The 17,289-nt window shown below is 42.8% G+C and overlaps 1 protein-coding gene and 1 long non-coding RNA gene across 3 annotated transcripts in view; one reads left to right on the plus strand and one right to left on the minus strand.

The window, feature by feature from the left end:
• Garem1 (GRB2 associated regulator of MAPK1 subtype 1) overlaps nt 1-17,289 on the minus strand; it is a 176,820-nt gene that overhangs the window by 14,067 nt on the left and 145,464 nt on the right. For both annotated transcript variants that reach the window (XM_031365066.1, XM_031365065.1), the window contains exon 4: nt 8,941-10,113. In XM_031365066.1, the coding sequence (XP_031220926.1) occupies nt 8,941-10,113 (1,173 nt within the window). The remainder of the gene's footprint in view (nt 1-8,940; nt 10,114-17,289) is intronic.
• LOC116086894 overlaps nt 9,911-17,289 on the plus strand; it is a 51,472-nt gene continuing 44,093 nt past the window's right edge. The window contains exon 1 of the long non-coding RNA XR_004117176.1: nt 9,911-10,042. This is a non-coding gene — a long non-coding RNA (uncharacterized LOC116086894). The remainder of the gene's footprint in view (nt 10,043-17,289) is intronic.

Here is a 17,289-nt window from a genome sequence, read left to right on the forward strand (position 1 = left end):
ATCACACAGAAAAACAGTGCACACCAACCTACCCTCAATCAGCTAGCATGAGGATAAAATGTATCTAACAGAGTACAGGGCTTCATATTTTAAGTAAGCATGGTCAAATACAACTTCAATCACTGGACTGAAGTCAAATGCATTGTGGGATAGGACTACTTTCCTGATGTCTGAAGATGGCCTGGAAGGTTAAATTTGCTCTCCTACCTCCGAGGAATAGGCATTTAACCCTCCTAGACCTTCAAAACTGACACTGCTGCAGCTCTTGTTAGTCCTGAGAATATCTGCCAGAGAACAAGATAAAGAACCAAACGTCTGGGGGAAATGCGGGACATTGTTTTTCTTGAAATGCCTACATGTTAAAAATAATTTGTGAGGATTTGACTGTACATAGTGGGTTCCTGCATGGTTGGAAAACAGGCTGGAAATATGGATGTCTGCACAGCAGAATTCAAGTCTTACATATGGCTGTGGTATTTTATACATATTATGAAGTATTCTTTCTCCTGGGATTAAAAGAATACAAATAAAAAACAAAATAAAAACAAAAACAAAAAACCAACTTTCTTTCTCCTGGGATTAAAAGAATACAAATAAAAAACAAAATAAAAACAAAAACAAAAAAACAAGTTGGTGGTGGCCCATGCCTTTAAGCCCAGCACTTGGGAGGCAGAGGCAGGTGGATCTCTGTGAGTTTGAGGCCAGGCTGGTCTACAGAGCAAGTTCCAGGACAGCCGTGGCAATATAGAGAAACTGTCTTGAAAAACCAGAAAAAAAATGCAAAAAGTAAAAGTCACTGCTGGTGTCCGTGAGGGGGTGTGAGACTTTGGTTAGATGACATTTCTTAGGTAGCCCCCTGTTTCCTGACACTCGGTAACTCCCTGCTCTTAATCTAGGATGGAAATACTACACCTCCACTAGCTGACCAATAAGAGAGCTCACAAAAAGGAAACAAATCATGTCACCATTCTTTGCTTAACATCCTTCTGAGAAAAACTCAATTTCACAGCAGTGGCTGCTCAGCCCCTAGGAGAAGATAGTAGATGTGGAGACAGCTGCCGATGGCCACCCCTCCTGAGACTGTACAGGCTAAATCTACGTCCCACAGTTGTTGTTGGTGGTGGTGATGGGGTCATAGCCTGTGGGAAAGATTATATTGCCTGGAACTGTGAACGATCACGAAAGAGACTTTTGATTCTTCTGGGTTTGAGTCTTTTGTTTCCATATTGACAACCATTCAGAAAATAAATATGCTGGTGGTGAGCTTGATCTAAAATTGGGCTCACCTTCATTCTGTGTGTTCTCTAAAAGAGTCAAATTCAGGACAGCGTTGGCAATCTAAAGAAAGGAGTTTTGTAACTATGCTGCCTTGAACTTTGTAACCTTGTCTTCCCTGCATGCTCTCTGCCCTGCATTTTACATTTCTTCCCACACTCTCCCTCCCAGATAACAAAATCATTACAGCCTTAAGAAATCTTATTTATAAAGAGTCTTTTATACAAAGAGTTCATAACCCTGCCACATAGCCACAAGCGGGTATTTTCAGCCAGACAGAAATGCGAGTTTTATCTTACCGAAATGTAATAAATGGATCTCTACTGGATTAGCTACCAAAGGCCAACTTACAGTCTAAATCCCCATTCTTAAATGTGGTGTCTTATTATTTCCTTCATCTCACTGTATGTTGATAATAAGGTTCTAAGACAGATCCTACTGGGAGAAGGTCTCCAATATTCAAGCCCCAGGCAAGGACGAATAAGAGCCGGAGCTGCGCTGCTCAGCTGGAGGCAAGAAGGGCAAGTGGTTCTGAAAAGAAGCCGTTGTTTAAGACCTGGGTGTCACTGGGGCCTCATATAAAGATTTTTCTGAGAAAGTAGTACAATGTATGATATATAGCATTGCATAGCATATAACCTTCTTGTCAGCGTGACTTTACACAAGTGGCAGAGTGCATGACTTATTCTACTAGGGTACTATAATTATCTTTATTAGCATGCCAGTCACTGAAAGTTCCAATGGACATAGGAGAAAAAAAATGTCTTGGCTTAGAAAACTTCATTGTAAGAACAACCTACCTGAAATGGAAGGCAATTAGTTTCAGAGTACCACAACAACATACTAATGTATTCATCATTTCAATTAATGAATGAAAGCCCAGGTAGGGCTTGCTTACAAAGTATTCCTCAAAAGTTGTAATTAAAGCGAATTAAATGCCAACTGTTCTAGGAGACCTCATTAATTAGTGGGATCTTGAATGGAGGCTATTGTAGACCAGTTAGCTTGATACACATTATCTCTTCCACACATTATATTTTTCCTGGCTCGATACTGAAAACCAGGGCCTTATGCACACTATGCAAGCTTCCAAGTCCCGAGCTCTTCAATCCCTAGGCCCCAACTTCATTTGAATGGTTTTCAATATTTCACCTTGAATATTAATGCATCTTGTGTCTTTAAGAAAACCTGTCATTTAATGGCTTATCTAACACTAACATATTTTTCTTTAAAAATTAAAAAACTATCATTTGTGAGTGTGGGTGCATGCACACTGAGGACGTTTCATGAGAGCGTCAGTTCTGTCTTTCTACCATGAGCTCTGGGAATTGAACTCAGACTGTCAGCCTACATGTGAAGAAGCACTGTTAACCATAGGATTGGTCCCAGGATTTGAGGAAGGGAAAAAGGACAAAGATGAAACAAAAAAACCCAAACAAACAAAAACAAAACAAAACAAAAGAGCTTGAATCATTTCTCATGATCACTTCCTTTAGTTAACAAACCAACATTTTTAGAACACTTTCTTAACCTGAGTAGTTAGGAATAAATCCCAGTTCTATTGGGGGTGGGGATGGTGGTGCTCAGAGTTATAAGAGCTAACGGTTGCTACCCCAGTCTGGCTTGGTGAATGGGAGATAACACCTGAGCTTTGAGACAGCCATGCAGGCGGGGATGTCAATATTAGTTCCTTGAAACTTGTTCACAGGTACCCTTTTTACAAGCACCTGCAAGTTCTTCATACCCCTTCTCTCCCCCCTTGAAATGACATTCACTCCTGGGATCCTCAGAGTCCCAGGAGACAGTGTAGGTTGTTACTGTTTGGTTTAATAGATCACATTGTTTACGATAACTCCATTGCCAGGTAATTATGAAACATACCCTGTTAAGTATCTACTTTAAAAGGCAGGTTAAAATACTGCTCTAATTTTTTAAAAGTCAAATGTGTTATCGTATGAGGGAGAGCAGCTCCTCTGGATGTTGAGCTGCCTCTCTGGACTCGGCTGTGGAGATACCAATGTCCACTGACCGCCTGACCCTCTGGAGGGGCTCACTTCCTCTCTTCAACCATTAGTCAAGGAAGGATGGGAGGAGGGATAAAGCTGTAGCTTCCGACTCCCTCTCTAAGTCTCATTGCGGTGTGCTTCACTATGGAGCCTCATTAACCCACCCTCTAATGATGAGCGACTTCATTCTTCATCCTAGAGCTTGGTCCTCATACCCTGCCTCTCAGCAGTTGCAAGGGCATCCAGCCAGTCTTAAAGGTCACTTCCTATCTGGCTATAAGCTGGAATCCATCCTATATTCAATTACTGCTACTCTTTATTTTGAATGTTCCCTAAGTGCTGAGACGATGTGCCAAGTCCTTTGTAGAACACAATCACAGTGAAGAACTTATCCTTCCCACAGGGGCTAACTCAGGTAGGCGCCATATTTCTCCCACTTGTGAAGCTGCTATGTCAAGTGAGGATGCAGGTCCAGAGATTGGGGCTCTCCTAATTATCCTGCGGTGTGGACATCGGTACTTTCTTAACTATCCTGTGGTGTGGAAATTGGTGCTCTCCTAACTATCCTGCAGTATGGACATCGGTGCTCTCCTGAGCTCCACTAGAGGAAAATGGCTCCAAGGACCTAGACAGATTCCATCTTCCCACTGATGTTCAGCTGACTGAGGGCAACTCAGAATCTAACCTCCAGCTGAAAGGTGTCTTAAGTACCTGCTGCAATGGGGCCCAACTTTCAGTGCGTCCTTTGAGTCTCATGGTGGTGTACTTCATTTTGGGGCTTACTAATGATGGGATGCCCACCTTCATGAGTGACTTAAGTCTCCATGCTACAGTTTGGGCCTCCTACTCTGCCTCTTAGCAGCTGTGAGAGCATCCTGTCAGTCAGAAAGCTTAACAAACTTACGAACACTGCAGTAAAACTGGGTGAAATTGGTGGTGGCTTCAGTGTAGAGCTCACTCTGGCCTTTCCTTTCACCAGCATTACAGATCGTGGAGTGCTAATATCCAGCCCAGGGTGACTGTATAGACAGAAGATGTCGGTCCCAGACAGGACACTGCTGCCCAAATGGCTTCAGAAGGTTGAGACCTGGTGGTGTGGTTGGTTGTTTCTGTGCTGGGGATTGAACTGAGGCTTTGCATGTGCTGGAGAACCTCTGCGTCTGGCTTCACACCTCCAGGTATGCCCTGTACTTTAGTGGTACTTTTTCCACTGAGATTTTACTATTTTCTTCTAAAAAAATTCATACTATATATTCGCCATACCCAGTATTGTGCTACATAAGATCACTGTCATATAGACATACACTGCACACTGAACATGCGCTCTTTATCTCTCCCTCATTCTGCTTTCCCCACTCTTGGTAGTCTTCTTGGACCCCCTAAATAGTTCAATACTTCTACTTTTACTCCCCCCAACTCTCTCTCTTCCTCTCTCTCTCTCTCTCTCTTCTTCTTCTTCTTCTTCTCTCTCTCTCTCTCTCTCTCTCTTTCTCTCTCTCTCTCTCTCTCACACACACACACACACAGTTTATATAAAACCTGAGAACCTCAAATAGCAGGAAACATATGCTCCCTTAACATGATAATTTCCAGTTATATCAATTTTCCTGCAAATGGCTCTGTACTTCTGATAGCCATTTGAGGTGAGGAGGGGGAAGGGAGAAAGAAGTAGGGCCCAGAGACAGGAAGATAGAGGAATCTTAAAGACTGCCACTTGTCAAGTGTCTGAGTAAACTTTAGAATATTAGGGGGCTGGAGCAGTAATAGGTCAGCGGTTAAGAGCTCTGGCTGTTCCTCCATAGGACCAGGGTTCACGTCCAGGCATGTACATGGCAGCATTTACAACTGTCTGTAACTCCAATTGTAGGAGGAGCTGATACCTTCAGAGACATGAAGGCAAAACATTGACACACATAAAATAAAATTAAGTAAATTATTGAAAAAAAGAAATATTAGCTAGCACCTGGGAATTAAGATGAATAGAGACCTACAATATGCTAAAATGAAGAATGTGTTCATTATAAACATATGGACCAAAGAATAATCGATTTAAGAGGAACTGTCAATTATCATGGTACAGGGATCTTTAAAAAGTTATCAAAAATTGCATGTACATGCACCATGATTTGCGTGTGGGGGTCAGGTAACTCACAGGTGTTGCTGTTTCCTCCTACCATGTGGGTGGGACTCAGTTATGGAGATCAAATTGTCTGGCCTGGTGACAAGCACATCTTGTCTGCCCTCCTGGCAAACTTTGAAAGTGACAAGGGTCTGCCAGTGGGCTTGGCTTATTTCTTAGCTTGGGCTGTGATGCAATAGTTCTAAGGGATAAAAGTGGAAGATCCTTTCTTCCCTACACATCTCCGAGACTCTCCTGTCAAGAGGAGTGCTCTCCCACTCCAGAGAGGTGAGCATTGCAAATTGTCAAAAACACCCTGAGAAGCCATCTTTACATAGGCAATATAATTGCGGTATAATTCTAAGTGGCCATGACTACTGAAGGAGAAAGAATCGTTTTTGCACTCACTCAAAGAAACAAATACCATCAGAATCCTCAGCGCAACAATGTCACAACTCAGCAGCTGTGGGTAGAAATCTGGAAGGATGAGCAGACAGGCACCACAGTGCTGCCCCACACAAGATCTCAGCATAGCCACACTCACAAGCCAACTTGCTTCCTTTCTGTGGCGCACACTCTCTCTTTGACTGTTTTGCTGTCTTAGAAGTTCCTGGTGGGGACAGTCAAGTTTCCAGGTAAGTGTTCTGCTGGTTTTGGTGACGGTTTGAATGAGACACGTCTCTCAGAGGAACATGTGTTTGAACATTTGGTCCCCAGCTGGTGGAGCTGCTGTGGGATGTGATTGAACCTTTGGGAGGTGGGGCTTAGTTGGAAAGCATTGATAACTGGAGGGGGGTCCTTCCTGTCTCTCTCTCTTCACCCCTTTTAGTGACTGGGTGGGATGATTGTGGACACAAGGCTGCCACTCTCCCGGCACTCTAACTACCCAAGGCAGGACTGTGGTCAATTCTATGGGAGGACTTGCATTTATGGCCTGTTAAAGCTCCTGTTTGAAAAATCACAAGCTGAAGCCACATCTAACAGTCGTGACATTCTCTGGTTCCCCTGCCCACCACACACTAAAAATGGAAAATTCATTTCATGGTCACAGAACCAATAAAAATGGCTTCGTTTAAAATATCCTGCTTTTCCTTTAAAAGTAAATGCTTTTCAGGTGTTTAGAACACATCCTTTATGTTTATAAACACTGGGCATACTGAGAAGAGTCTCTTGTGTCGTGAGAAGTCCCTTTGTGGACTGCAGGCCTACGTCTTTATGACATTTGTTTGTGGTTTCAGTTTAAGTCTGATGTTTTTAGAACCAAGGTCAAGATAGGATGACAGCATAGTCATTTTCTTTTAAAAATTATTGCAAGTACCATTATGTTAAAATGTTTATGTCATAAAAATACTGCAAAGCCTTATGCAAATGATTTAACACAGATTGATGAAACAAAAATTGCAGTTTAAAAAATTGTGCACATTGGTCTGGAGAGATGGCTTAGCAGTTAGGAGCACTGAGTACTCTTCCAGAGGTCCTGAGTTCAATTCCCAGCAACCATATGGTGGCTCACAACCATTTGTAATGGGATCCTATGCCCTCTTCTAGTGTGTCTGGAGACAGTGACAGTGTACTCACACACATAAAATAAATAAATAAATAAATCTTAAAAAGAATGTGTACATCAACGAAAACTATCTTGTTGGTTACCCTACCCTGTTTACAAATTCTGAGTGACCTCAGATCAGTCACATTACAAAGAACTTTATAATGTGCCCCCCAGAGTCACAATGCAATCTTACAAGCTCATATTCTTGTCAAAGGACCCCAGGATCCCATTGAACCTCATGGATATGCCAATGGCCTCCAAGGTTCCTCATCATGAATATTTGTGAAAAGTATGCATAGATCAGGTCTGAAGAAATGTTGAGATAACCAGTTGATCACAAAATCTACATGATTTGGGGCAACACACTGAAACATGAAACAAAACAATACAAAATAATACTTCCCCCCAAAAAACTCCACCTCTTAATCTTCCTTAGTAGGTAAGGCTCCAGTCATACTCACGAGGGGACTCCTAATATGGACATTCCTGTTCATCTCTTACCAGCCACAAAACAGCAATAACAAAAACCAAGGCCAACCTCTAGATTTGGTCACGTAAGTGACCCGAGGTATGATCACCTTGACAAGCATACCAGTCAGTCAACAAACACGAGAGCCACTAAACGCTAGGAAGATCAAAGTTCAACAGGAACAACTCAGGTAGTGTTCTTGATAAAGATCAAGGTCACATCAAGCACAGCGCAGAGTTCTGATGCCACTGAAGGCGTCTAGGAAGGGCACTGTGTACTTGTTATTTATGTTTTGAAAACCCCTAGGGACACTCTGACATGAGTACAAGGTTTGAGGACCTCAAGTCATCAAGAATTCTGCCAAGTCTAGGATCTCTTATCGAGTAGAGGTATTTCTCTGCACATGTGCCTGAAGTCTTTGGAAGGTTCTGTAGGAAGTAAAGCGCAGTCCAGTCAGTCCTGTGGCATTTGGGAAGCCAAATGGAGGGTAGTCCTACACTGGGAAACATTTGTAGCAGCAAGAACCCTTTGTGGATAGCCAATCAGCTGTTTGGAGTGATCCACTGTCCACGTCCTGGCTCCATCCACCCTTTTGCATTGTCCTTAATGCACCATCCCCAATATCTACAAGCAACTCCACAAAACCTATGCTTATGCAGTCTAAAAAGAATATTGGATACCCTGGAGCTGGATTTATGGGCATTTGTGAGCTGTCTCACATTGGTGCTGGGAATTGAACTTGGGTCCTCTGTAAGAACAGAGGACCCAAGTCTTAACCTCTATGTCTTCTCTCTTGTAAAAAACAAATTCTGCTAGAAACGAAACGAAACAAAACAAAACAAAACAAACAAACAAACACTCCCCCAAAAGCCCACTGCAAAGACATTGTCAAATCCATGGAGTCATTATTGCTGCCTCTCTGGCCTTATTCTGGTCTCAATATAACTTGAGGGACATAGGAAAGTTACTGGAGATACTGAGGCCTCGTTGATACTGCTCCCTGTGTTAAGCACAGAGGATTAAGTCCTCCAGGCACAGTACTAGTCTCTACCTTGTTTTATAGGTGAACCATCCAGTTTCTCTGGCTTCCTCTCTTTCCTCCTCTCTCTACTTTCATTTTGCCAGCGAATACTGCTGGTCTACTTCCAGGCCATTTTCTGAAGCTCATTCCTTTCTGGCCACCCAACCACTGACAGGGGCTACAGTTCAGACACTGTCACTCAGACCTCGGTCAGGTCTGCCCCTTTCTTGGCCATCTAGTGTCTGCTGTCTCTTCCCTGTGGTTTGTTTTCTAGGCAATAGCAAATCAAGTTTAAATATCCTGTTAGATACTCTCAAGAGTTTCTTACCCAACGTAGTACATCTCTCACTTGCCTAACTGAAATAAACGGGCTAGCGTCCATACTCCATTCCAAATTAAATACATTTATTCATTCTGATGATCTTTAACTGGGAAGGGCTTTTGTTTTTTAAGAAAATAAATGAAAGACTGGCACACCATTCACACACAGAAGTGACTTACAGCTTCAGATTTGGGAGGCACTGGAGGTGGAGGTAGGGCGATTTCTGAAGACTTCATTGTGGCTCCCAGGGTCGCAGGGGCAGGAGGAGAGGAGGGTGCACATGTGGACCGCGTGGAGCCTCTCAAGGTGTCGCACCTGCTCTTCTCACTGAGCGAGCGAGTGAGAGGCTGGCGGCTGGGCTTGCCTTCCTCCAGCCACAGCTCTTCATAGGGAACTTCTGTTTTCCCTGGAATGCCCGCTGACTCCTCATTAGCTTCCGGGAAAAGGTAGTCGCTCACACTGTCACCAGAGTCTTGATAGGGAAGGATATCATGAGGAAAGGGGGCCCACTCTCCCCCAAGGTCCCTGCAGCCATGGAGATTCACCTCACTATTGCCATGGAGATTGTTGCCATACACACAGACTGAGAGCCGGTGGAAGGACTGGGTGAGCTCATCGCGGGCATAGCTGAGGGAATTGGGTAAATGGTTGTGGCCAGAGCAACGGCCCTTTTTGGGGCTCTTGCAGTCTTCATTCCAGTCCGTTTTCACATCGCGAACGGCCCGTGAATACTCATCGATGTCAAACTGCTCTTGGCAGATACCAAGCCAGTGATGGACTAGGGTCTCTGGCCACATGTCTCCCTTCACCAGGTGTTCCGGGAGGCTGAACTTGGGGACAGTCAAGTGCAAAGGGAAGTGCATGGGGAGGATCTTGTTGTTGCGCAGCACACAACAAACCACTACGGTCTTGGTCTGGATGTTCACAAACTTGTAGCGGTGCCCCTCTCTAATGAAGTGGAGGTCATAGGGATTTCTGGGCGGGGGACTGGGCACCGTCACATTCACAGGGAGCCGAGTCTTCTCCACGATATTTCGGATGGTGTGTTCCCCTTCCTGCATCTGCAGTTCCAGGGGACTTCGGGTGCTAAATCTGCCCTTGCACTGGAATGGAAGGCTGATGCTTTCGTTGGTCCGGTGATTCATACAAATGAGGCACGGCATTTTGCCTTTCCCCAGCTTGCTGATGGAATTGAGCTTCCCGATCTTTTTGAAGATAGTGTTGAGACGTGACTTCTCCTTGAAGGTCTTCGCATAAAGGATTTCTGCCTGCCCCATTAGGGTGAGTTCATCCCCAGTACACAGGGTGATGTTGTAAACTTCAGTGTCTTCATTGCATTCACCCGACGCGACCTATGACATGATAAACCGAATTGCACATTAGTGAAGCAAACACTCACTAGCCAATGCTTCGATTCCCGATAACCATTCATTTTGATGTATGTGGCTAACAACAGCTGCATTCTTCTATTTGGTATATATATTTAACATTAGAGAGGAACTTGGGTGAACTTGGCTGAAAGATTTGTTTTAAAGTAACTTTTTGCCCTTTGACAGTTTCATACATGTCTATAAGGCATTTTTATCAGAATGGTCTCCATTTTCCTCTCAGGCCCTCTCACTCTGCACCCTTATTTCCCTGTATGGTCTGCTTTCTTGTTTGTTTGCTCATTTGTTTGTTTTTGTTTTTTTGAGACAGGGTTTCTCTGTGTAGCCCTGGCTGTCCTGGAACTCGCTCTGTAGAGCAGGCTGGCCTCAAACTCAAAAATCTGCCTGTCTCTGCCTCCCAAGTGCTGGGATTAAAGGTGTGTGCCACCACTGCCCGGCATGTTCTGCTTTCTTATCCTTTTAATTTTTTAAAAAACCTCACTGAGTTAATTGGGCTTGCCTGCATGTGAATGGGTGTGGGGCCATTTACTGGATCATGGAGGGCTGATGTACCAGTGGCCATACATCTAAAAAAGATGATTCCTCTCCTCCAGCAGCCATTAACTACCAATAGCTCCTCAGCTGAGAAAGAACCTTTTTATATAAGACAATATTTAGATTTTAATCTAATTTGTTATTATTATTTCTATCTTGGTCTTTTTGAGATATGGCCAACTCAAACTCACCAGGCAGCTGAATCTACCTCCTACCTCTATTTCTCAAATGCCAGGATTAAAGGCATGTGCCACCACTCCTGGTTTTACACTGAATTATTAAAACAGCTTTACCTCCTATATACACAAAGAGGTCTATTTGATGGATAATTAACATTATCTTTTTGTAATTACAAATAGCTTTCTCATAAACACTGAAGAAAAAAATTTTCTTTTTGCTATTTAAAATTTTACTAAAGCTTTACCTTTAATTTTATTTATTTATTTATTTATTTTTAAAGATTCTTTCTTTCTCTCTTCCTTTCTCTCTTCCTTTCTTTCTCTCTTTCTTTCTTCCTTCCTTTCTTTTTCTCTTTCTTTCTCCCTCCCTTCCTTCCTCTCTCTCTCTCTCTCTCTCTCTCTCTCTCTCTTTCTTTCTTTCAGTACACTGTAGCTGACCACCAGAAGAGGGTGTTAGATCTCATTATGGGTGGTCGTGAGCCACCATGTGGTTGCTGGGATTTGAACTCATGACCTTCGGAAGGGCAGTTGGTGGTGCTCTTACCCGCTAAGCCATCTCACCATCCCGCCTTTAATTTTTTTAATTAATAAATTTTTAAAATTTGGAACTGAGACAAAGGATTAAAAATATTTGTGTGTGTTGCTGGATACTGAACCTGGGCTCTGAGCAAGCTAGACAAGTGGTTTACTACAAAGCTATCCACCAAGTCCCCAAAATGCTTGATTTCTCTACTTAAAAATTATCACGCAAAGTATTCATGTTCATTGGAAGAAATACATAAAATAAAAATAACACAAGCCTACTTCCCTACTGCATATAACCTGTCAAAAATCTTATATAAATAAGAAAGTATGTATCAGTTATCTCAGAGATATGCAAACCCATATTCTTACTGAGTTTTCAACCTTAATATCTCCATCTTCTTGTATATGTATGTCCCCAATAACAACATCATCTGACATGTTTATTACACAAAGAATGGCTTTACTTTGTTAGAAAGATGAGTTTCCCCAACATTTGTCAATTATAAGAAGAACCGCAATGACATTCTTGACAGTTAGGTGATTTCTGTAGAAAGACGCAGCAGAAATGGAAGCGAGGGGCTCAGCTATGTGCACCAAAACCTGCATCCTCAATCCACCTGCTTCTGTTCTGTCAGAAGCTTTGGCTATTAGTCAGTGACGCTCAGGCATTAACGTAGATGCCTGGGTCTCCTCTTAGCTACTCTTTTTAAATGTAAAGTGGATGGCTTTCATGCTATATACTTCTGGACTTATTATTTGGCTTTAATTTTTCAGCTTCTCTAGATAATTTTCTTAATATTAAATTTCTTAATAGTAATTATCTTTTGTGACTTATTCTGCTATGCTCGTAGCTGAGAAGGTGATTGGATTTAAACCAGGGAGATTTTACAACCTTCCTAGGAGATGTGTGGCAATTTCTGGAGACATTTTGGTTGCCACAATGAGAGAGCTGCTTTTTATCTCTCTGGGTAGAGTCCAGGGTGCTGCTAGGTATAAATACTATCCAGGGTAGTCCGCTGTCCTGCCAGAAAAGGTTACCCAGTTCAAAATTTTAATCACACTCAGAAGTTGGGAGTTGCTGGTGTAATTACCAATATTGTAGTCCAGCATGTGGCTGGTTTCATTACTACTTAATTTATTCAGCTGAATTCTCTTTGGTGGATTATGTAACATAGGGATCAATTCTATTTTTAAAGTCAATGTAGTGTCTAGTATACTTCCTAAGTACTATGCCATTTGTAGTTGATTTGAAATGCCATCTTTCTTATGTATTAATATTCATAAAACAAGTATCTAAAGATCTATGTATACATTTCTATTTTAAGGACATTAATCGTAGTTCTCTGACCCACCATAGATATACTGTTTAATTTCTATATCTTTATAATCACTTTATATTTGATAACAAATCTCTTTTTATTCTGATTCGAAATCCCCACTGAAGCTGTCAATTAACCAACCCTTTTCCTGGGAGTGGTCCTCATTTCAGTAGCTGTGGTTCTGGGGTGGTGTGGTGTGCTGTGTGTGTGTGTGTATGTGTGTGTGTGTGTGTGTGTGTGTGTGCATGTGCACATTGCTGTTATTTTGCTACGTGATCAGGGTGTCACGATTCCCTGTAAATGATTATGTTCACACCCGTAGAGCAGTGTTGCTGTAAGCCTTCGTCAGGAAGTCTCTGGATAATGGGCAACAGTTACTGTAGAGACTCTCTAACTTGTCAAAGTTCTGACAAGAAGTAACCTTTGAGTGCCCAGCCCTAAGTGGGGTATCTATATCACTTCACCCAATGATCTGAACACTGGAGAAAAGCAAGGTGGAAAGACGGTGAGAACCAGAGGGTGGGGAGACCATGATCTGGTTCGTATATCCATGAACATACAAGTAGCTACCCGCATAAGACCTGTTCAAGATGAGCCCCATCACCCTTCTAGCAGGGTTGAGGGAAGGTACAGACGGCCTTATCCTTCTCTGAGGAGCAGAGAAAAGATTGCAGGGGAGGGGGATTGTCGTCCTCAGTGGTGAAGCCGCTGGTGAGTTGCCTTTGCTCAAGTAAATAACATCACCTGCGCTCATGTAGGCACCATAATTAAACGCAGTAGATCAAAACCACAGAGTATAAGGGAGACTCATCACAGAGAAAGAGTACAGTGGAAGGGAGACAAGAAGGGGTAATGCAGAGATATCACCAAAGTATATTACATATATGTATAAAATTATTAATGAAAGAAGAAAATGGACCATGAGTACTCAGGGAGGTTCAGTACAGCCATGGCCAATGGAGGAGAATATAAGCCAGCCCCAGCTGCTCTGGCCACTGCAGAACCCACTGTTTCCTTGTATGGGAAAGGTCTGGAGGCTGTTTCTGTTGTCACTCCACACACCTATGATCCTAGAAGATATGACTTCTACTGTGACAGCCATTCCAGATGCCCACACCCAAGACTGTTCACAGAGGATGCCTGAGGAGGCTGGTATGACAGTGCAGAGATGTTGTGGTTAGCTAACAGAGGGCTGTGTACATGTGTGACTAGATATATAAACAGCCCTCCTCTCAGCCGCCCAGGGTCAGTAAAGGAGACGTCCCTCTTCTACACTGCCTCCCCACCCTACACTGGCCTATGTTTTGGTCCAGATCTTGAGAATTGCTTTTGGAGGTTTCATTGCTTATTGTAGTCCTTTATCATGGGCGGACAAGACTAAGCTTGTGACAGAATAAACGGACAACTCACCGGGCCTGCCGTCCCAGAGAACAGATAGGAAGCAGAGACTGCAAAGACCTGAAACAGGCTGAGGAAAGTGCCAAGATGGCAAGAAGCTAAGGACAGTGAGCACTCCAAAGGCAGGAGAGCTGTCGGAAACCACCAGCCACAGCAGCTGGGAATGCTCGAGGTAGTGGCTGTAAGTTGAGCGGCAGGAGTGGCTGCCTAGCATGAGCTCCTAGCATGAGCTGCTAGTTGCTGGTCTGTTGCTACTCAAAACTTGAAAGTGGCTCACTCCAAGGGAGATCCAAGTTGCCTATCTGCGATGTCTACCTCTGCTGATTGGTAGCAAGAGTCCAATAAGGTTAAATGAATTGGCTTAGAGGATACATTAAGCAAAGGATTATATAGAATACGCTTTGTGCTTAAAACAAATGGGGTTCATATCCTCTGCTTATTCATTTATTTATTGCTTTTAAGAAAAGAAACGTAAAGAAAAAACAGAAAAGAGTGAAATGAGTTAATTTTCAGGATGTGTGTAGTGGATAGGGCAGAGAGAAGTAGTGGAAAGTGAGACCTTTGCCTGGGCCTTACTGAGCTTTGACCTTTAGCCCCACACAGTCAAACGAGCTGAGGAATATGTTTCCTTCAGAAGATTCTATTCCTTAGAGCAGAGATGTGAACAGAATCTGAGGGAGTTGACTTTATGTGCACGGCAGGAAAGAATAAACGCGTGTGCGTGTTAGGAGTTATAGAGTTTCGAGTCAGTGGGCACTTGCTTAATAAGCCTGAGTTTGACCCCTGAGACCCATGTGGTAGAAGGAGAGAAGAGACGCGTCTTCTAAACTCCACATGTGCACTGTGGCTAGCATGTCTGTATACTTCCAAATAACTTAATGTAACAAAAATGTAGAAAGCTACAGAGTTTGACTATGGGAGAAAGGGCAGAAATGAAATGGTGAGAAGCAGGAAGAGTAAGAAAAGAACACCTTGTAGGCTGCTTTAGAATTGGAGCTATCAGAAGAAATACAGCTATACACACACTAACAAAAGAACACACAGACACACAGACAAATAGATACACACAGATACAAACACAGACACATAGACACACAGACATACAGAAGAAATATAGCTATACACACTAACAAAAGAACACACACACAGACAAGTAGATACACACACAGATACACACATAGACAGACACATAGAGACACAGACATACAAACACAACAGAGGCAAGCATACACAAACACACAAACAGATATACACACATAAACACAGACACACACAGACACAGAGGCACACACAGACATACACATACATACATACAGACAGACATATACTCCTTATATCGCAAACTACTAAACAGGAACCAGAGCTCTTTGAAGAAACTGTGTCTAGGGTGGAGCAGGAGAGGTGCAGGGTGAGCATGGGCCACTGGTTGCCAGGAAACAGTGTTAGAAGATGATGAGGATGTGTCAAGGGAACACAGGAGATGGCCCAACTTAGTTCCTACTGACAAAATCTGCAACAGTTTGAGAATACAATAACTATAATAATTTATAATCTACAGAATACTGAATACAAGTTTATACTGAATACTGAATACAAGTTTATACTGACAGCAGACCCATACACCAATGAAAACAAGGGAATGGGGGAACAAGGAAATCCTGACTTTGCCATGGCCATCTCAGCCATTTGTGGGTGCTAAACTTAGAGAATTCGGAAGAACAGCAAATCATTGAAGGAGCTGCTGCCAGCTGCTGATGCTGGGAGGAGGAGGCATTTTCCCCAGTGGTGTAGCCCCCGGTGAGCTGCATACAAGCTGGTACAGAACCCCACAGCCATGCTCACGCAGGCAACCATAATTAACAACAGTGGGTCATTAGCCAAATGCCAAGAAATGAAGCAAGAGAATGCATGTCAGGAAGTTGGAGGGGCTGAGAATGTGTGGAAGGGAGATAAAAGAGGGACATGGCAGGAGGACGTGGTAATAGTGCACAGGTATAATAATGTAGACAGGTATGAAACTATCAGAGTAAGCAAAAATACTTAGGAAAAAATCCAAACAAACCAGGTCATATGTATGGCCTTAAACAACTTCCTCTAGAACAGTGGTTCTCAACCTGTTGGCAAACCTCTATCTTCAAAAATATTTACACTAAGATTCATAGCTAGCAAAATTACAGTTATGAAGTAGTAATGAAAATGATTTTATGGTTGGGGGGGCGTCACCATAACTTAAGGAACTGTATTAGAGGGTCAAAGCGTTAGGAAGGTTGAGAAGCGCTGCTCTAGAATGACTATAACTGTAACGAGGAAACAGGGAACAATACATTCATGCAACTGGACCAACCTTGACTGAATGATCAGATTTAATAACACTCAAGAGATTCATGTGAATTCTGTGCCCCGAGATGCTTGTGATGTAATATTCCTGGAACCTAATCATGAACCATCAGACACACCCAAGCTGAGAAATAGCTTCCTTTCCCTGCTCTCTCCGTTGTGTGTCTAACCTAGGCTATCATTCCTGGCTCCTCTACTGAACTGTGTACCTCAGTAATTCACTTGAAATACCGAGAAAGGCTGAAGGACTCTTTCCAAGTGAAACAGAGGAAATACCACTGTTGCTAATGGTTGCTGGCAGAGACTATGTTCTTACTCTCTGCACCTCGCTAAGTACACACTTACAGAATTAACTTACTTTTTAAAAAGATTTTTATTTATGTGTGTCTACACTGAGATGCATGCATGCATGCATGGGCGTGTCTGCAAAGGCCAGGAGAGGGTGTTGCAGGAGTTACAGGTGGCTGTCAGTCCCCGATATGCTGGGATCCTGGTAAACTGGGTCCTCTGGAAGAGCAGCGAGTGCTCCCAACAGCAGAGCCATCTCTCCAGTCCCAACATTAAGCTCCCCAGTTGATTCTCTTAGAGTTTTGAGATTATATCTTACAAATATGACTAAAAAATTATTTCCAACTTTTCAGTTGACACCTGACATGGTGGATGGAGGAATGAGTATTTTCACAGTGCTGAGATTTTACATGACTGCTCTCTGAATTTCAGTATAAACCATGAGAAATACGCTGGCCTGAGATATTCTTTAACACACAAGTAGTTAGCTTTCAACTTTTGGTTTTCTAAAAATTTCTATAGTGAAACTAATTTTTAGATCAACTGCTATTCAGCATCCA

Source organism: Mastomys coucha, unplaced genomic scaffold, assembly GCF_008632895.1.
Source record: "Mastomys coucha isolate ucsf_1 unplaced genomic scaffold, UCSF_Mcou_1 pScaffold13, whole genome shotgun sequence".
Classification (NCBI taxonomy): Eukaryota; Metazoa; Chordata; class Mammalia; order Rodentia; family Muridae; genus Mastomys; species Mastomys coucha.